The 21,204-nt window shown below is 42.1% G+C and overlaps 1 protein-coding gene across 3 annotated transcripts in view; it reads left to right on the forward strand.

The window, feature by feature from the left end:
* Nucleotides 1-21,204, forward strand: part of GLRA1 (glycine receptor alpha 1) — a 102,370-nt gene that overhangs the window by 47,481 nt on the left and 33,685 nt on the right. For all 3 annotated transcript variants that reach the window (XM_008015066.3, XM_073010570.1, XM_073010572.1), the window contains one exon: nt 17,596-17,819. In XM_008015066.3, coding sequence (XP_008013257.1) covers nt 17,596-17,819 — 224 coding nt within the window. The remainder of the gene's footprint in view (nt 1-17,595; nt 17,820-21,204) is intronic.

Raw genomic sequence — 21,204 nt, forward strand, 5'->3', positions numbered from 1 at the left:
CACCATTTATTAAATAGGGAATCCTTTCCCCATTTCTTGTTTCTCTCAGGTTTGTCAAAGATCAGATGGCTGTAGATGTGTGGTATTATTTCTGAGGACTCTGTTCTGTTCCATTGGTCTATATCTCTGTTTTGGTACCAGTACCATGCTGTTTTGGTTACTGTAGCCTTGTAGTATAGTTTGAAGTCAGGTAGCGTGATGCCTCCAGCTTTGTTCTTTTGACTTAGGATTGTCTTGGAGATGCGGGCTCTTTTTTGGTTCCATATGAACTTTAAAGCAGTTTTTTCCAATTCTGTGAAGAAGCTCATTGGTAGCTTGATGGGGATGGCATTGAATCTATAAATTACCTTGGGCAGTATGGCCATTTTCACGATATTGATTCTTCCTATCCATGAGCATGGTATGTTCTTCCATTTGTTTGTGTCCTCTTTTATTTCACTGAGCAGCGGTTTGTAGTTCTCCTTGAAGAGGTCCTTTACATCCCTTGTAAGTTGGATTCCTAGGTATTTTATTCTCTTTGAAGCAATTGTGAATGGAAGTTCATTCCTGATTTGGCTCTCTGTTTGTCTGTTACTGGTGTATAAGAATGCTTGTGATTTTTGCACATTAATTTTGTATCCTGAGACTTTGCTGAAGTTGCTTATCAGCTTAAGGAGATTTTGGGCTGAGACAATGGGGTTTTCTAAATATACAATCATGTCATCTGCAAACAGGGACAATTTGACTTCTTCTTTTCCTAAATGAATACCCTTGATTTCTTTCTCTTGCCTGATTGCCCTAGCCAGAACTTCCAACACTATGTTGAATAGGAGTGGTGAGAGAGGGCATCCCTGTCTTGTGCCAGTTTTCAAAGGGAATTTTTCCAGTTTTTGCCCATTCAGTATGATATTGGCTGTAGGTTTGTCATAAATAGCTCTTATTATTTTGAGGTACGTTCCATCAATACCGAATTTATTGAGCGTTTTTAGCATGAAGGGCTGTTGAATTTTGTCAAAAGCCTTTTCTGCATCTATTGAGATAATCATGTGGTTCTTGTCTTTGGTTCTGTTTATATGCTGGATTATGTTTATTGATTTGCGAATGTTGAACCAGCCTTGCATCCCAGGGATGAAGCCCACTTGATCATGGTGGATAAGCTTTTTGATGTGTTGCTGAATCCGGTTTGCCAGTATTTTATTGAGGATTTTTGCATCGATGTTCATCAGGGATATTGGTCTAAAATTCTCTTTTTTTGTTGTGTCTCTGCCAGGCTTTGGTATCAGGATGATGTTGGCCTCATAAAATGAGTTAGGGAGGATTCCCCCTTTTTCTATTGATTGGAATAGTTTCAGAAGGAATGGTACCAACTCCTCCTTGTACCTCTGGTAGAATTCAGCTGTGAATCCATCTGGTCCTGGACTTTTTTTGGTTGGTAGGCTATTAATTATTGCCTCAATTTCAGAGCCTGCTATTGGTCTATTCAGGGATTCAACTTCTTCCTGGTTTAGTCTTGGAAGAGTGTAAGTGTCCAGGAAATTATCCATTTCTTCTAGATTTTCCAGTTTATTTGCGTAGAGGTGTTTATAGTATTCTCTGATGGTAGTTTGTATTTCTGTGGGGTCGGTGGTGATATCCCCTTTATCATTTTTAATTGCGTCGATTTGATTCTTCTCTCTTTTCTTCTTTATTAGTCTTGCTAGTGGTCTGTCAATTTTGTTGATCTTTTCAAAAACCAACTCCTGGATTCATTGATTTTTTGGAGGGTTTTTTGTGTCTCTATCTCCTTCAGTTCTGCTCTGATCTTGGTTATTTCTTGCCTTCTGCTAGCTTTCGAATGTGTTTGCTCTTGCTTCTCTAGTTCTTTTAATTGCGATGTTAGAGTGTCAATTTTAGATCTTTCCTGCTTTCTCTTGTGGGCATTTAGTGCTATAAATTTCCCTCTACACACTGCTTTAAATGTGTCCCAGAGATTCTGGTATGTTGTATCTTTGTTCTCATTGGTTTCAAAGAACATCTTTATTTCTGCCTTCATTTCATTATGTACCCAGTAGTCATTCAGGAGCAGGTTGTTCAGTTTCCATGTAGTTGAGCGGTTTTGATTGAGTTTCTTAGTCCTGAGTTCTAGTTTGATTGCACTGTGGTCTGAGAGAGAGTTTGTTATAATTTCTGTTCTTGTACATTTGCTGAGGAGTGCTTTACTTCCAATTACGTGGTCAATTTTGGAGTAAGTACGATGTGGTGCTGAGAAGAATGTATATTCTGTTGATTTGGGGTGGAGATTTCTATAGATGTCTATTAGGTCTGCTTGCTGCAGAGATGAGTTCAATTCCTGGATATCCTTGTTAACTTTCTGTCTCGTTGATCTGTCTAATGTTGACAGTGGAGTGTTGAAGTCTCCCATTATTATTGTATGGGAGTCTAAGTCTCTTTGTAAGTCTCTAAGGACTTGCTTTATGAATCTGGGTGCTCCTGTATTGGGTGCATATATATTTAGGATAGTTAGCTCTTCCTGTTGAATTGATCCCTTTACCATTATGTAATGGCCTTCTTTGTCTCTTTTGATCTTTGATGGTTTAAAGTCTGTTTTATCAGAGACTAGTATTGCAACCCCCGCTTTTTTGTGTTCTCCATTTGCTTGGTAAATCTTCCTCCATCCCTTTATTTTGAGCCTATGTATGTCTCTGCGTGTGAGATGGGTCTCCTGAATACAGCAGACTGATGGGTCTTGACTCTTTATCCAGTTTGCCAGTCTGTGTCTTTTAATTGGAGCATTTAGTCCATTTACATTTAAGGTTAAGATTGTTATGTGTGAACTTGATCCTGCCATGATGATATTAACTGGTTATTTTGCTCATTAGTTGATGCAGTTTCTTCCTAGCCTTGATGGTCTTTACATTTTGGCATGTTTTTGCAATGGCTGGTACCGGTTGTTCCTTTCCATGTTTAGTGCTTCCTTCAGGGTCTCTTGTAAGGCAGGCCTAGTGGTGACAAAATCTCTAAGCATTTGCTTATCTGTAAAGGATTTTATTTCTCCTTCACTTATGAAACTTAGTTTGGCTGGATATAAAATTCTGGGTTTAAAATTCTTTTCTTTAAGAATGTTGAATATTGGCCCCCACTCTCTTCTGGCTTGAAGAGTTTCTGCCGAGAGATCTGCTGTTAGTCTGATGGGCTTCCCTTTGTGGGTAACCCGACCTTTCTCTCTGGCTGCCCCGTCTAGTAGTTTTGGCAGTGGGGGATAGGGGAAGGGAGGGTAAGTATATAGAATTAGGGAATGCAATTTCAGGGGCATGCAGAAAGCAAAGGATAAGTTGAAACAAAGACAGCATGAAGATAAGTCTTTCAAAAAGCTCTACTGTGAAAAGAATGTGAGGTTTTAGTATTGGTGTTTGTCATTTGGTGAGTACTTTTCTGAAAGTCAGGTAATTGTGATTAGTGAATTATGGGAATTATTTTATGTACAACGATCCCATTTTATAGATAAGGAAACTGAGGCTTAGAGAAGCTTGATTCACTCAAATTTTTCCAGCCAATAACTGGCTGTGCCATTTATCATCCCCAGGCTGCCTGACTCCTGAGGGCCTGTTCTTGGCCTACTCCATTTGCTGAGCATAAAGAAAGAGGGAAGTGGGAAGTGGCAGAGCCAAGGGCACCAGGGCCATGTGAGGGCATGACCTCATCCTGGTCTCCTGCAGCATGGTTTGGTCATTAAGAAGCTCAGTAGGATTTGTGCAGTCCTTGTCTATGGCCATACAATCCTGAACACACCCAATCTCATCTAATCTCTGAAGCTAAGCAGGGTCAGGCCTGGTTAGAACTTAGACGGCAGGATTTGTCCAGTCCTATAAGGACTTGTGTCACAAGAAAACCTTGGTCATCCATTATTTTGGATATTTGCAAATAAGACCTCAAGATACAAGAAAACAGCTACCACACAGGGAGATCAAAAGCCCCTTATAGCCAGGTGTGGGGGTTCATGGCTATAATTCTAGCTTTTGGGAGGTTGAAGTGAGAGGATCACTTGAAGCTAAGAGTTCAAGACCAGCCTAGGCAACAAAGTGAGACTCTATCTCTACAAAAAAATTAAAGTATCAGCTGGGCATGCTGGCATGCACCTGTAGTCCCAGCTACTCAGGAGGCTGAGGAGAGAGGAGATCACTTGAGCCCAGGAGTTTAAGGATGCAGTGAGCTATGATTGTGCCACTGTACTCCAACCTGGGCAACAGAGCAAGACCCATCTTTAAAAAAAAAATCTGTTTATACCCAACCATAAATATTAACACATTGGCTAGGGAGCAGTCATTTAGTCATAAGTCAAAGTCAACCCATCCTGGGGTCAGTTGATTGAATGAGGCAGACATTTTGAATCACAAAAATAAAACTTAAATCCATCTACTTTTTTCCCACTTTGCTGCTCTCAACTCCTAGTTAAAATTGGCATAATCTCTCTCCTGCTTGACCAAATGGCCTCCTAACTGGTCTCCTTCCTTCCCCTCCTCATGCCCCCTACCACTTCCCATAGTTGCTAGAAGAATCATTTTAAAACGCATATCGGATCACAGAATTCTCCTACTTCCAATCCTGCAACAAGTTTCAAAGGTTCTTACCACATTCTGTTCCCTCTGCCCAGAAAGATCTTTGCATGCCTGGCTCCTTCTTACCCTTCAGGTCTCAGCTCAGACATTGCTTCAGGGGGTCCTTCTCCACCTCCCTACCTAAAAATATCCCCCTCTTCCAGTTACTCTCTATCACATCACCATGTTCTATTATCCTCAGAGCAATATCTAAAATGTAAAAGTTCACTTGTTTGCTTGTTGCCTTATTGGCTTTTTCATCCAGAGTGGGGACCTTATTTCCCTCAATCACCTCTATATTTCCAGTTCCCACCACATTGCTTAAATCACAAGAGCCAGTAAGTATTTGTGAAAGGTTCTCTAAGCACACCCCCATCTGTTGCCATAAACATCATGTCCAAGTACTTTTTGCTTGCACACCTCCAGTGATGGGGAACCTACTACCTCTCAATTTTAGATTCAAGGGGTCATGCGGAGGTTTGTTACATGGATATATTGCGTAATGTTGGCATCTGGGTTTCTATTGAACCCATCACTCAAATAGTGAACATAATAACCAATAAGTAATTTATTTATTGGTCTTTCATCTCAAGATGGAACTCAACGCACTGACGAGAGCACCCTGATGGTAAAGGGACAGCCCGTTTCATCTTTGGGCAGCTCCGAAATCTCCATTTACCCACTGCTTTAGTCCTGACTCTCGTGCCACACAGAACCAACCAACTCAACTGACAACCCTTCACATAATTGAGATCGGTTCTCCCTGTTCCTCCCCAAGCCTGGCTTCCTCAACCATTCTCTCTAGTTTTCAGTCCCTTCACCACCAGGGTGCTCTCCTCAAAGTGCACCCAGCGCTTGATTTTCATCTTGAGATGAAAGGTCAAGAAATAAACCACCTATAGGGTACTATGTTCACTATTTAATTGATGGGTTCAAAAGAAGCCCAAGCTCCAGCATTACACAATATACCCATGTAACAAGCCTGCACATGTACCCCCTGACTCTAAAATAACAATTTTTTAAAAAGAAAAAGAAATAGACCCAGTCTCACAAGGAGTGTTCCGAGCAGAGCAAAGTGAGGCCATCCTTATTCTGGGTTAGTGAATTTCAAAGCATTGTTTTTAATAGCAGTCCCACCTTAGTTCACTTCTAAGGTAAACTTTTTTTTTTTTTTTTTTTAGACAGAGTCTTGCTCTGTCACCCAGGCTGGAGTGGAGTGATGCAATCTCAATCTCGGCTCACTGCAACCTCCACCTCCCAAGTTCAAGCAACTCTTGTGCCTCAGCCTCCCGAGTAGCTGGGATTACAGGTGTGCGCCACCACACCTAGCTAATTTTTGTATTTTTAGTAGAGATGGGGTTTCACCATATTGGCCAGGCTGGTCCCAAACTCCTGACCTCAAGCTATCCACCCTGTCAGCCTCCCAAAGTGCTGGAATTACAGGCATGAGCCACCATGCCTGCCTGTAAGGTAAATCTTATGTAGCACTTTAATAAGCAGATTTTTTTAAATGGGTGGTTCTGGTTGAAGTGGAGAGAGAACCAAGAATCTCATTCTCTTGACCTCTCTCTCAACCTCTCCCTCCCCCAGGAAGCCCTTGGAAAACCTTCTCTAGGCTGTAAAATCCATTTCTACTCATTCCACCTCAAAGACCTTCCCATTTCGGGAGCCATGTCACAATGTTCACTTGCAGTATGCTTATGGACAGCAGCACTCTGGAACATTTTTAAAGCGCGTTAGTAATATATGAAAACAAGCTTTTGTAATTAGTTCAATAAAAAACAAAAATGAGAACGAGAAATAAGAATGCCCCTGTTTTGCCCTCCCCTCCAATTCCCTTTGTCCTATCCTGAGTTAACCATTACAAATAAAATTTAGTGTACACCATACTAGTCCCCTTTCCTTGATTGTCCATACATTCAGGTACATATACATGTATTTGTGTAAGTAGGATTGTGCAATACAATTTGCTTTTACCACTCCACCACAGCTTGACGCCTCTCTCCACATGGCTACATATAGATCTACCTCATTCTTTTTAACTCTCTACACAGTCCCAAATTTGGAAACATGGGAGAACAAATATATTGTTTATTAATATTACATTAAATATATGACAAAATTATACTATGTTTCCAGGCTTTATAACCTCCCGGTAAAATTCCATGGTATGGAGACACCACCATTTCACAGTATTTAACCACTTTCTCTTGACATGATTTTAGGTTTTTTTAGGTTTACACTATAGCAAACAATGCTACAATGAGCATTCTTATACATAACTCTCTGTGTGCATTCCTTTAGGATATATTCCAGAAGTAGAATTGCTTTAATGAAAGAATATTCACTTTCTAAAAGTATTTTGCCCAATTCCTTTCCAAAAAAAAAGCTTCAATAATTTACATTCCCTACAATACTGTTTATTTCTCTTCATCCTTGCCAACCCAAGATATTATCAAGCTTTTTTATTTTCACCAAATGGGATTTTCAAAATGGTACCTCATTGTCATTTTCAATTTGCACTTCAGATTCCTAGTGAATTTGAGCATCTTTTAATATGTTGACTGGGCATTTTGAATAATATTATAGGTTTCTTTTTTTATATGCATCTCCTAAATCCATTTGGAGTTTAATTTTATATGAAGAATTTGGTGGTTGCTTAACTCTATTTCTCTCTGATTGAGTTTCTATTATTCCAACACCATTTCTTAAATAGTTACTATTTTTCTACTGATTTGAAATGCTATCTTTTTCATAAACTAAATCCCCATGTATACATTTCTAGTCTCTAGTCTCAGTTTATTGCTCCATTGTTCTGTTTATCTGTTTCTGTACCAATATTACATTACTTTAATTTCTATGACTTATATTTCTATGTCTGGTAGAGAAAGCCCTCTGTTGTTCTTCATTTACAATCTTTTCTTAACACTTTCAGCCCTTTCTTTCTTCCATGTGAACTTTAGAATCAGTGTATTGAGGCCTATAAAAATCGTCTCAGGGCCAGGCGCGGTGGTTCACACCTGTAATCCCAGCACTTTGGGAGGCCGAGGCAGGCAGATCACGAGGTCAGGAGATCGAGACCATCCTGGCTAACATGGTGAAACCCCGTCTCTACTAAAAATACAAAAAAAAAAAAAAAAAAAATTAACCGGGCGTGGTGGCGGGTGCCTGTGACAGGAGAATGCCATGAACCCGGGAGGCGGAGCTTGCAGTGAGCCGAGATCGTGCCACTGCACTCCAACCTGGGTGACACAGCAAGACTCTCAAAACAAAAACAAAACAAAAAATCCTCTCAGGTTTTGATTAGGATTGCATTGAGTTTAAAGATTAATTTGGGAATAAAGTACATCTTTACAATATTTTATAAGTATAGTACATCTCTCCAATTATATGGGTATTCCTTCATGCCTTTCGGTAAGTTTTGTAGTTTTTTTTAATGTATACAACTCACATATTTCATGTTAGGTTTATTCATAGATATTTTGTGGGGTTGGTTGCTATTATGCACAAGATCTGTTGTTGTTGTTGCTTTTTCCATTACACTTTTGTCTCTCTACACAGCTTATGCTAGGTCCCTTCTTATCTTCTTGGGTCTGGGGGATCCAAGAGAAAGTCTATTCACTCTTATCCAATTAGATATGGTGCCACACTCAACAAAGATTTGGTAAACAAAAGACTAAGAGAGGACCAAGGAGAAAGCCCTCAGAAATGCCATTAGAGTCTATCACGAGCAGAGCACAGGGTGATGAGCAGTCTTGGTACCATCTGCTGGATGATTCTCTCCCAGTACACCAGGGGAGGCATCACAGCAGTGAACTTATGACTACCCAGAGCGTGACTCTTCATCAGATCAAATTCCAGAAGGCTGACTCATGACCATCAAACCCACGAAAGACTGAAGTGGGGAAATCAAACTGCCAAATTGTTCCAATTTACAGTAAGACTTTCTATTGTAATAATAAGAATGCCGTGTCCACCAGGAGTGTGCTCCCTTGCCACTATCCTAATACCAGGAAAGCCAAGCAAAAGTTGCTTTTAACATAACTGGAATTATAGAAAAGAGAGGTAGACAGTCTTGAGGAAAATTTCATCCAGGCCAGAGAGAGTTCTAAGAAGCCATCCTTGTGTCACCACACAGAAGCCCTCCTTCTAGTGGCAAGAAAGTTGGTGCTCCCACAAATATAGCGATGGAGGATGCTAGATTACCAACTGCCAAATTCCTGCTACTTGAACTGCCCTTTCTTATGCTACAGAATGAATGTCCCACATATGTTTACAAAACAGATGCAATACAACAAATAAAACAAGATGTGACACAATAAATTAGGGTTCTTCTCATTACATTACAAGCACATGCCCATCCTAAGTCATTGAGATTACACACAGGTCATTCAGATTGATGCTGGGCCTCAGATTTGAACAAGCAAATCCCTCCATTGCATATTCATCTCCATTTTTTTTTTTTTTTTTTTTACTCTCAGAGGGTGACCTTAATTTCCATATTTCCAACTTTGTTAGTGGCACGTCTCAGCATTGTGCCCTGTACTGCCAACTCTATCAGCTTTCCTCTTTCCAGGTTAACATCCACCCTTCCTTCCATTTGCACCCTATAGCAACCAGTCATAAATCTACTTCACTGCTTAATATCCCAATCCAAAATTCTTCACCTGATACTGATTATAAGGTTATTTATGCACCAACCCGTCACATGGGTAGGCTCAGCGGGGGCCTGGTATTCTACGTCTACTATATTTCCTTGATCTACCCAATAGATAGTCTAAAATATGGTATTTAATATTTAATAAAAAGTTTAAATATATGTTTAACATATTTAATAATTTTAATAATAAATGTTTACTTTTAAAATATTTTAAATAGATGGTTTAAAATAAAGTAAATTGAACTTGGTTTAAAAATTTTTTTAAAAGGGGAAGATACAGCCTATAATTGTCAAAAGAGTGTGAAATTGGAAACCAGAAGTCCTAGATTCATATCTCTGTTCCTAGCACCTACTAGCTATGTGATTTTGGGCAAGAAACATAACCTCCATTTAACCTCTCTAAATTTCAGTTTCCTCTCCTGTGAAATGAGTATAATAATACCCAGTATGCTAGGTTAATGAAAAGTTTTTTGTTGTTGTTGTTTGTTTTTGTTTGTTTGTTTTTTGAGGCAGAATCTCTCTCTGTCGCCCGGGCTGGAGTGCAGTGGCATGATCTTGGCTCACTGCAACCACCACCTTCCAGGTTCCAGCAATTCTCCCGTCTCAGCCTCCCAAGTAGCTGGGATTACAGGCGCTTGCCAGCACACCTGGCTAATTTTTATATTTTTAGTAGAGACGGGTTTTTGCCACATTGGCCAGGTTGGTCTCAAACTCCTGACCTCAGGTGATCCACCCACTTTGGCCTCCCAAAGTGCTGGGATTACAGGTGTGAGCCACCGCACCCAGCCAAAAAGTTTAGCAAGTTCTATGCGGTGGCTCACGCCTGTAATCCCAGCACTTTGGTACGCCAAGGTGGGTGGATCACTTGAGGTCAGGAGTTTGAGACAAGCCTGGCCAACATGGTGAAACCGCGTCTCTACTAACAATACAAAAATTAGCCGGGCATGGTGGTAGGTGCCTATAATCCCAGCTGCTCAGGAGGCTAAGGCAGGAGAACCCCTTGAACCTGCGAGGCAGAGGTTGCAGTGAGCAGAGATCCCGTCACTGCACTCCAGCCTGGGCGACAGAGCGAGAGTCCATCTCAAAAAAAAAAAAAAAGTTTTAGCAAATGTTAGACACCCAATACACCCAATAAACAGAACTGCTATTCACATTTTTATGTAATTATTAAATGCACATTGATCTTTAGTGATCCCCTAAAGACAAATAAAGATGCTAAGCTCCACTGGTCCAAACCATCTACAGTTCTTTACAACAAATGTAGCTTTGATTGTGTGATATCTAAATGAGAATGCACCAGGCAGCATGGTGACTTAGGAGAAATTCAAGACACAAAGCATCTGGGGCCAAGCAGGCAGCAGACAGGGATCTGGACAGTCCACAAGCACTGGACTTGAGTGTAGAGCAGAGAGCAGATGAATTCCATGGCTTGAGGCAGAAATAAAGCACTAGCGGATTGCTAAATCTAGGGCAGAAGCTTTCTGTCCTTTGCCCTTTTCAATACTTCCTGTTAGTTGTGGGCATCTAAAATCCCACAGGTACGTCATAGCAGCCAGAGGCAGTACTGATGACACTGAGGTGTCATCAAACTGTCACTCAATGCATATCTGGGATATCATGGGTAGTGTAGTCTACTGGTTAAATGCTTGAGCTCTGACATTAACATCCTGGGTTCAAATCCCAGCTTTGTCACTTACTAGTTGTGCAATGTCATGAGTGGAACATTAATCTCTCTGTACCTTGATTTCCCTGCAAAATGAGAATAACAATAGAACCTACATCACAGGGTTATTGTGAAGATAACACACATAAAGGTCTTAACACGGTTTCTTGCATGTGATAAAGTCTCAGGGTATTAGTATTATTTGCATTGTTATTATCAATTCTGAATTTACAAGTAACTAGCAGCAGGAACTTGAGCTTTTAGGGCTCCAGTTTTCACATCTGTCCAACAGGATTTCTGCATGCAGGTCCCACCTTAGTCAATTGAATTGTGGTATGCCCCTGAGGGAGACTCCCTTTCTATGAAATGCGAGAGTTGAGACTGAAGTCTCCATAGGTTCTTTCTAGCTGTAATATTTGATGATAAAAATAGTGATGATAAGAACGATGATTCTCTCATCTAGCTCCAATCTCCATTCTTGCTATCTTGGTTGAGAACCTTTATTATCTCCCAACTGGATTATCACAACAGCCTTAAAACGGGTCTTTCTGTACCTGTTTTCTCTTGCTTCCAATTGTCTACAGTGGTTCCTACCATACTGATCTTCCTGAAATCAAACTGTGACATTACCCCACTGCTTAAGTCTTCAATGGTGCTAAATTGGCTACCAAATAAAATCCAAACACCTTGGTTTGGCAGTTAAAGATATCCACAGTCTCAAATTAATTCATTTTGCAGCCTTATTACAGTAGAGTAGTTAAGAGCATGAACTTTATGTAATCAGACAAACCAGATTTGAACTCCAGCCCCACTATTTCCTAACTGTGTAAATCCGGACAAAGCACTTAATCTCCCTATACTTTCTTCATCTATAAAAATTAGGTTGAAAATGCCCAAGTCATAGGATTGTTTTAAAGATAAAATAAGCTGACATGTATGGTATGCTTACGACATAATGCCTGGTGTATAATAGGGCCTCGATAAGGGGCAATTGTTACTATTTATGCTGCTAATGGTTGAGCTAAACTGAACTGTTTGAATGCCCCTGCCTACGCACCTCTGCTTGTGCTATCCCTTCTACTTGAGATTCCTTTTACCCCCAATTATACATATTCCAATTCCAAATATTCTGAGGCTGCAGCCCTAGTCCTAATGTCTTACCCTTATCTCACAGATGTGAGAAATATAGGCTTGGAGCATATCACTGGCCTTGTTCCAGGTGAAACCAGATACTGTTCACATCTCAGAACAATACTAGATCTAGAGATGCTAACTGCTGGAGGAGGGAACAAACTGAAAGGGGCCACTTCAAATGCTACCTTCTCCTCAAAAGCTTTTCCGGATTTGCCCAACTTGGCTGGAAATCATCTCTAATGGCAATTTGTTAAAAGTATTTATTTATTTATTTTTATTTATTTATTTTGGAGACAGAGTGTTGCTCTGTCACCCAGGCCTGAGTTCAGTGGCACAATCATGGCTCACTACAGCCTAAACCTCATGGACTCAATTGATCCTCCCACCTCAGCCTCCCAGGTAGCTGGGACTACAGTCATGCACCACCATGCCCAGCTAATTTTTTTATTTTTACTTTTTTTGTAGAGACGGAGTTTTCCACATTGCCCAGTCTTGTCTCAAACTCCTGGGCTCAAGCAATCTGCCCATTCTGGCCTCCCAAAGTGCTGGTATTACAGGCATGAGCCACCACATGCAGCCATTAGAACTTCTTATGACCCTCTCACTTTCAATTTTGTGTGGTAGATATTTGTGTCCATGCCTTATCTTGCTTGCTAGATAAACTGAGTTCTTTAAGTATAGAAACGAAGACCCTGTGCCTCCATCCTCACTGTACTCCCAATCAGCCTCATAAATGTTAATAGAGTTGGATTGAGTTTAGAGATGAGATATCCCCTTGGGAACTGGAATGATGAGATGTTAAAAGGTATAAGGATCTGGTTCTTTTGTTTACCTCTTGATGCAATGTCTCTTGGTTCTGACTGCAATGGGCCCACCTCTTGCATTCCACATGCCCTTGCCAGCAACACTCTTGCACAAGCTCTTAGCTCTATCCTACTAAAACACTTCATGTTTCCTACTTCACCACCATACTGAGTTTAGAGGAGTTTATTAGGAGAGGTTAGAATCTGAAATGAGGCACAGTGTGGGTAGAGGTCGGGGACAGATGCAACTTCAGGTGGTACATAGGAAGCCCTCAATAAATGTCTGTGGAATGAATGAATGAATAAATTAATGAGTTAATGCTCTACCTTAGTCTCATAAGCAGGGCAGCTAGTTGCCCAGTTACCAGAAATTAGATCATCAAGGAATCAGAGAGGCAGGATGGGTGAGTTGATGCTGAACACTGTTGAACCAGAGCTCTGGAAACCCCTTCTTCTTCAGGTTTGTGGGCTACCCTTGAGAGTTTGAGACCTAAAAACCAGCTCCCAGAGGTGGAACCTCAGGTTCTAGGGTGGAGAATTCAATTGCTGCTCCTCCAGTCCCTGAACTTGAACATGGCCCCCAGCATGTCGAACACCAACCCACATATGTATAGCTATGGCCAAATAAGCAAAACAGCCTTTAGCTTTCGGCCTATTACACCACTTACATTGATCTTTTCTGAACTGCATTTCTCACTGCTGTTTGCCAATTTAAGGGAGGAAATCAATGGCAGCAACTTGTTCGGGTAGCAGCTGCTAGGGCAGGCACTGCCAGTAGGAGTCAAGCTGCCTGAGGACACCAAGATACATTCTCTGTCTCCTGCTCAAACTTTTCATTAGTCATTTCATAATGAGAGACTCATTATGAAATACAAAGAGATGGGTTTTATTTTGTTTTTCTTCTTTTAGATGATGTACGTTTATATTTTTTAACTGTCAACTTGCATTGCTTCTGAAATAACAGTTAAAACATTTTAAAATATTAGTAATAAAATGCAAATGTAATAATGTTCATCTTTACTTAAAATTCTTCAAACTCTCCACATTATTATCAGGAAAAAGTTCAAATTTCTCAGTACAGCTTGCAAGACCGTGCATGCGTCCTCCCACTCTTCTATTCATTCACTTGCTGTTCTTTCCAAAGTGCCCCACTCTTGCTTTGCCTCTAGGCCTTCACATATGCACTTCCAGCTGCCCAAAAATGCTTTTCCTCTTTGACTCAGCCATATTTGGTCTCACCTTAAATATCACTTCTACCTGGAGACTTCCTTGATCAGCACCCCCAAGTCCAGGTGGGAACCTGTCTTCTATATTCCCCAGCACCCTGCGCTTAACCCCATCACAGCCCTTATCTCAGTGTGGTGTAAATGTTACACGGGAGGCTCTGGAGCTGAATAAATATATCTTTCTTGTCCTCAGTGGATTCCTCAGTGCCTAGAATAATATCTGGCACTTAAGAGAGTTCAGTTAAATGTTGTTGGAAAAAATAAAACTAAGCACAATTAGCTGTTAGATTTGGAAAAGTTCTTAGAGACCATCTAGCCTAACTTCTTTTAACAGTGAGGCTCAGAGAAGCAGAGTCAAGTTCTAATTCCAGATTCTTTACTGAATTGCTGTGCAATCTTAGGAAATACCTTTCCCCTCTGGGTCTCAGTCTTTCCAGAAATAAAATAAGAAAAGCACATTCTGTTCCAGCTTTTTCTGACTCTGTCTCCTCTTCCTTCTCATAGGTACTAGGTAGCTCATACATACACTGACTGGGTGACTAGGTGAGATGGTGCAGGAAAATATAAGGTCCGGTTCATCTGCTCAAATTGCTCCCAATCAAGTTGAGAACATAAGACATACACAGTGAAGAAGTGCTCAATTAAACGTTCCAGGTGATTCGGTCTTGCTAGGAGATCAAAAAGGAAGAGGTCAGGGAAGCCTGGGGCATCAAGGCTCCTGCAGGAGATAAGCCTTAAGCTGAGAAAGCAGAATTTGCCTGAGCAATGAGGCTGACAGAGAGTGTCCCTCACACAGGATTGGCTGTCCAAACCATGTGACGTAAATCACAAGTGCTCACTAGAGGCTCAGGCTGATGCTGATTCCGGTCCTAGCTCTGCCACTCACTGGCCCTGTGCCTTGGACACATTTCTCAGACCTGTTTTCTTACCCTCACTATGGGAATCTGAATGTCTAGCTTGCAGGGGTTTTGTGAGGATTAAATGTATGTGACAGTATCTAGAATGGCGCCTGCTGCCTAACAGACCATTTTAAGAAATGCCACTTTCTTTTCTTCCTGCTAGCCACATAAATGGACTTGACATGTCACTGGCAAGAACATCAAGAGTACAGCTGGGGCCTGGGGACTGAAGGCTTTTTCTGCCCAACCATTCATAGTCTGTTCACTCTGATGTGACTTGCCCAGTGCCTCATCATAACACACATACACACACACACACACACACACACACACACACTTCATGCAAAATCCAAGGAAGAAGGAGAAGGAGAGACTATTTCCAATCCCTGATCAGATGGGACCAGATTGAGAGCTGTCCATTACCATCATCAGGACAAAGACCAACACTCAGGCCGGGCCTGGAGTTCTCCCACCACCATGGGACTTATAAGATATGAGATTATGAGGCCAAATGTCACTTTCTATGGGGCTGGAGAGAGAGGCTGCAATTAAATTATAGAAAAATCCTATAAAATACCTTAGAACATTTTATGAAGCTATTGATATTTCTATAGGCAAACAGACCAAGGCATGCACGGTAGGAGGAATTGAGCAGGGGTGAGGGTGAGAGTGGGGAGGAAGCTTGTTTGTTTTAGTTTATCTCTGCTGATAACAGATCAAGACTGATGAGGATTTACAAGCAGCATTACAAAAGAAAATATTGCATGACCTCATTTATCCAGCACCCTCAGGGAAAAAGCAATAGCAGGTCCTCATGTGTGGAGATTATTCCTTGAAGGAAAGCATTTAAAGCTGGACTTGAACTGAGGATATTAATCGTTTGGGGAACTATAGACCCTTGTGGGAGATTCAACACAGACAGCTATGCCCTTCCTGCTTGGGAAACACAAATATACCCTAAACTCTACTTGTTTTGTCATGCTATTCATGAACTCCAGGTTTACAATGTCTCTGTAACAAAATTTAAAAGTTTCTTTTTCTGTTTTGTTTGTCTGTTTGTTTGAGACAGGGTCTCACTCTGTCACCCAGGCTGGAGTGCAGTGGCATGATCATGGTTCACTGCAGCCTGGACCTCCCTGGGTTCAGGTGATCCTCTGACCTCAGCCTCCTGAGTAACTGGGACTACAGGCTACTGTATAGGCCATCACATGCACCACCACACCCGGCTACCTTTTGTATTTTCTGGTAGAAACAAGGTCTCATCATGTTGGCCAGGCTGGTCTCAAACTCCTGGGCTCAAGCAATCCTCCCAACTTGGCCTCCCAAAGTGCTGGGATTACAGGCATAAGCCATCGCTCCTGACTGAAAACTTTCTTAATGGAAATATTTCTTAACTGCATGACCCAGTTTTCTGCTATTGAGATCTACCCATACCATAACAGCTCCTCACGTTGTAAATATAAACTGAATGGACTCTTTCACTTCCTCTAGGAACAGCTGAGGCAGTTGAGCAAACTCTCAGCTAGGAGTCAGAATACTTGGGTTCTAGAATCAGCTCTGGACCTACATTTTCAGAGTGACAATGAGCCAGTCTCAATTCTCCCTGGACTTTAGTTTCTTCATCTGGAAAAATAAAAAGGTGGGAGGTGGGGATGGAGTTTTGACTAGGACAGCCATTCCTAACCTATATTCTATAGAAGATACTCATCATGCACAAACATAAGAATTCCATGGCCAAAATAAATCATATTCTATTCCCTTCTTGAGATGCACACAACTCATCAGCATATTAAGGTCTCTGAGAAGTCCTGCAATAAAGAAACCTGTTGCATTTCATCTGGTCTAACATTTCCCTAATTGATTTGACTCATGAATTTCCTTTCAGTGGAATAACTACACTGCAGTCCCATCAGAGAAATATTAACTAAGCACTGAGTTTAGAAGCTAGTAAGATGTGACTCCATGACATCTATTAAACCTTTCCAAACAAATCAACATATGTCACAGTAAGTTATAGAAGGCTGGGATTAAAACAGAATGGGATGAACCCTAGGACCAGCAGGAACAATACAGAATTCTTCTGCCCATCCCTCCTTCACTTCTTGAGAATTAATTATTCTCTTTAGGCAGAATAGTTTGAATGCTCAGACATCAGCTTTGATTATATCCTTTCATTCCTTCAATTTGTCTAGACCAGTGACTCTCAAATCTTGGTGTGCCTAAGAAGTACTGTACTATTGGGGTTGAGGGGAAAAGGGGGACTTCAATTTATATGCAATGTATTTTTTTCTCTTATTTAAAAAAAAAGAAGCAAACATGAAAAAATATTGACAGGATGATGAAAACAAGTGTTTATTACACCCGTCTTTGAACTTTTCTTTAGTTTTATTTTTTTCAAAATAAAGAATAACATTTACATAATCTCAGTTCAGGGTCGAATATACCTCATGGGGAATTTAGAGGATTTTCAGGGGTAATTATGACTCCCATGGTTTTTGCCTGATACACACCTTTTATGTCTCACCCCCATATAAGATGCAACCACACTTAATAACATCCTCCAGAAAAGGTTTTACTAACCAGAAATACCCAGGTCCTCCAAAAGTTGATGTCCTGGGGACTAATACTGCCTTCACCTTGTTGTTTCCTGGCTGTAGGACTATAGGGTCAACATCTTCCTGCGTCAGCAATGGAACGACCCCCGCCTGGCCTATAACGAATACCCTGATGACTCTCTGGACCTGGACCCATCCATGCTGGACTCCATCTGGAAACCTGACCTGTTCTTTGCCAACGAGAAGGGGGCCCACTTCCATGAGATCACCACAGACAACAAATTGCTAAGGATCTCCCGGAATGGGAATGTCCTCTACAGCATCAGGTGAGTTCTGACCAGGTTCACCCACTCCCTCCTCAGAATGTGCCTTACCCGACTACCTTCTGGGCACAGACCCTAAAAGAGGGGCCTAAGCAGAGGTGAACAGGCCCTGGTAACCCAACACCTTTGCAGAATAGGCAGACCCAGCTCTGTAACTTATACTCAGCAAGTAATAATAAAATACAATGGGGTATTTTATTCTAGGAGCCAATGATTTATTATAACCAAGGAGACCAAGAAAGGCATCCTAGAGAAGGTGGGGTTTAAGTTACCCGGCATTTCAATCAAACAAGATAGGAAAGAGTATTCAAGCATGATTACCAATAGCAAGAGCTAACCCTAGAAAATCACAGCAACTTCAAAGTAAATGAGCCTGCCAGGTGGATGGTGTTGCTCACGGTCAAGGCCAAAGCTACTCCATCCCTTCTACAAAATCTATCCCCCAAACTTTGCACTGGGTCTAGGAGTTTAGATTTCCTTCTCCAGATGTGGAGTATCCTTGAGATATTGGTTAGGGGCAAAGCCTTCAGAGTCTGCTGCCACCCCTCCGCACCAAGTCCCTGATCTCCTCTCCTAAGGCATAAGGAAAATGACCAATGTCAAAGAGGTGAAAAAATACCTTACACATGTAATAATAACAGCTACCATTCATGAGAATTCACTAACTATGCTGGGTACTTTTCATGTGTTATATCTAGCCCTACTAATAACCCCATGAGGCAGGTTTTACTATGCCCATTTTGCAGATTAGACAAATGAGAATCAGAAAAATTTAAGTAACCTGCCAAAGTTTCCAGTTTGTTAGTAGCAGAGCCTAGATTCTAATCTGTATTAGTGTGAATCTGATGCCCTCTCAAAGTCCTACAGCAGTGCATGGCATTCAATAGGCACTCAAGTATTTGATCAATATATGAATATGTTCTTATTTCAAAGAACTTAAAAAGGCGCTGGTCCTAAATGTCTCCCCCTCCTGCTCCAGTCCTTCAGGGAAACACATTTTGTTTCCTTTGGGTGATGAGCCTTAACTGTCCCAGCCCGTGGGAGAGGCTGTACAGATCCTAACCCTCAGGTTTGACTGAACTCGGTCTCTCCCAAGAGCAAGTTGGATAGGGGATGGAGCTTAGGAACTTCACCATCAAGAGAAGGCTTGGAGGAACCCACTGCTCATGTGGCCTTCCTCGCTCAGGAGCCCACCTTCCCATCCCCCCAAGTAAACATCCAGATTGGAGGAGTGACAGGCTTAGGAAATGGCCACCCAGGCCCGGCTGGCTAGGGGGATGGTAAGGTCAGCCTGCTTGGATTTTGCTGCTGCCAAGCTAGTTTCCTATCTCTAGGAAGCTAAGTCCTGGTACAGCATGATAGAAGGACAAATCAGCAGAAAGTGATGTTTCCAAGGTCATTCGACTTCAGGAAATTAACCCAATGTGACAGCTGCCCCACTTTGGAGCTTTTATCTGCAGAAATTCAACTGCATTCACTTTCTCTTCACTGTCTCCCTCATTCCACTCCCTTCTTTTCCCTCTTCTTCCTCTCCCTCTCCCTTCCATTTTTAACCTTTTGCTTCAACCTTATGCTTAAAGGGGCCCAGATCCAGAGCTGTGGGTGTGAGCTGGAGGAAGGAAGTTCACAAAGGGCTGTGTACCTCATCACATGTAGCCAAAGTGCCAGTTCCGTTCCACTAGAACACCACCAATTATATGTCTTAGGGTATTGGGGTTGGCTTTTCAGGAGAGCAGTGCTGCCAGCAAACACATAAGTCAACCCCACCCTGGCACTCAGAATCCAAAGGCCAGGACACATGGTTTTGAATCCTGGCTGATGTATCAGCTTGCTGTGTGACCTTAGATGACTCTCAGCCTATCCCTTTCTGTACCCTGGGTTTCTCACCTGTCACATGAGGGAGTTGGCTTGATGATCTAAGGCTCTTTGGGCTCTGAAAGCCTTTCTTCTCCATCCCCTGCAGCAGGCACTCAGATGTTGGGAAAGCCTTTCAAGCTGGAGTCTTGTATCTCAGCTTCAGCTGCAGGCCTCGAATTCTGTTAAGGGGACTCCCTCTGGTTCTGAGTCTGTGGCTTCTGTAAGGGTTGAACAACCAAAATAAACAGCTAGCCCAGAATCCTTAGGAGCCCACCCCTTTCCAGTCGACCCCAGCATGAGCCTACTGATGTGAGTCAACTGTGTTTGGACACCCAGAAGGCAGAGGACCTCTTTGAAATAACCTTTGATGAGCCCTGTGTGTGAAGAAGGTAGCCAAGAACCACTTGCAACATCTGCTGCAGGTGCACATGGGTACTGCTCAACTTAAAATTTGAGCTCTGTCCCTACCTGAGGGCTATGCAGAAGAGTATGGAACGGGAGCAGCCCCTAGTCTCCAGGCAACTTGCTAAAGACAGGTCTCCAGAAGCCAGATAGACTCCAAAGAAACCCAGAAGTTCCCTGACTCTGTGTCACTTTAGGCAGCCTACTTTTACCTCTCTAAGCCTCCATTTTTCAATCAGGAACTTGGAAATACACACATACTTATTTAATACACACAAGTTGTCCACACTCGCCACCACCCAAAGGTGCTGCATCCCAGTAGCCATTGGGGGCTTTGTCTAGGCTGGGCAAAGTTGGCTGGGAGACCAGATGGCCACCAGGTCCCTGAGGTGGGGTGGGAAAAGAGGTTTGTCACTACTTCAGGCCTGGGCCCAGCTGGTGGGAGCCATGGCAAGGGCTGTGGGAGCCTGGAGAACAGAGCCTGCCACCAGGCCGGAGCCCCCAGCTCATCTGCAACTCCAAGGTCAGAGGGCCCACAGGTCCCCAAAGCATCTGGCTGCACTCTGCTTCCCACTGCGCTTCTTGCCAGAACTCCTGGTGGATTTTTTATCCTTCAGTTTTGCTAAATTCCATTATTTGCATTAACAGTTTGTATGTGTATATGTATAATTTTCAGGGCTTTCTATATATATAAATCTTGTCACGGGCGGGAACAATGGCTCACGCCTGTAATCCCAGCACTTTTGGAGTCTGATGTGGGAGGATTGCTTGAGCCTGGGAGTTCGAGACTAGCCTGGGTAACGTGGTGAGACCCCTGTATCTACAAAATAATTTTTAAAAATTAGCAGGTGTGGTGGCACGTGCCTGTGGTCGCATCTACTCTAGAGGCTGAGGCAGGAGAATTGCTTGAGCCTAGAAAGTTGAGGCTGCAGTGAGCCATTATTGCACCATTGCACTCCAGCCTGGGCCACAAAGGGAGATCTCATCTCTCAAAAATAAACAAACAAACAAACAAACACAAGTTCCCTGACCTTCTTTCCCTACCCTAGACAACTGATTTTCTAACAATAACTACAATAGAGGCACAGTCTCCCTGATGTGTGGATCCTGCATCATTCAACTCCCTTCT

This window comes from Chlorocebus sabaeus, chromosome 23, assembly GCF_047675955.1.
Source record: "Chlorocebus sabaeus isolate Y175 chromosome 23, mChlSab1.0.hap1, whole genome shotgun sequence".
In the NCBI taxonomy this organism is placed as follows: Eukaryota; Metazoa; Chordata; class Mammalia; order Primates; family Cercopithecidae; genus Chlorocebus; species Chlorocebus sabaeus.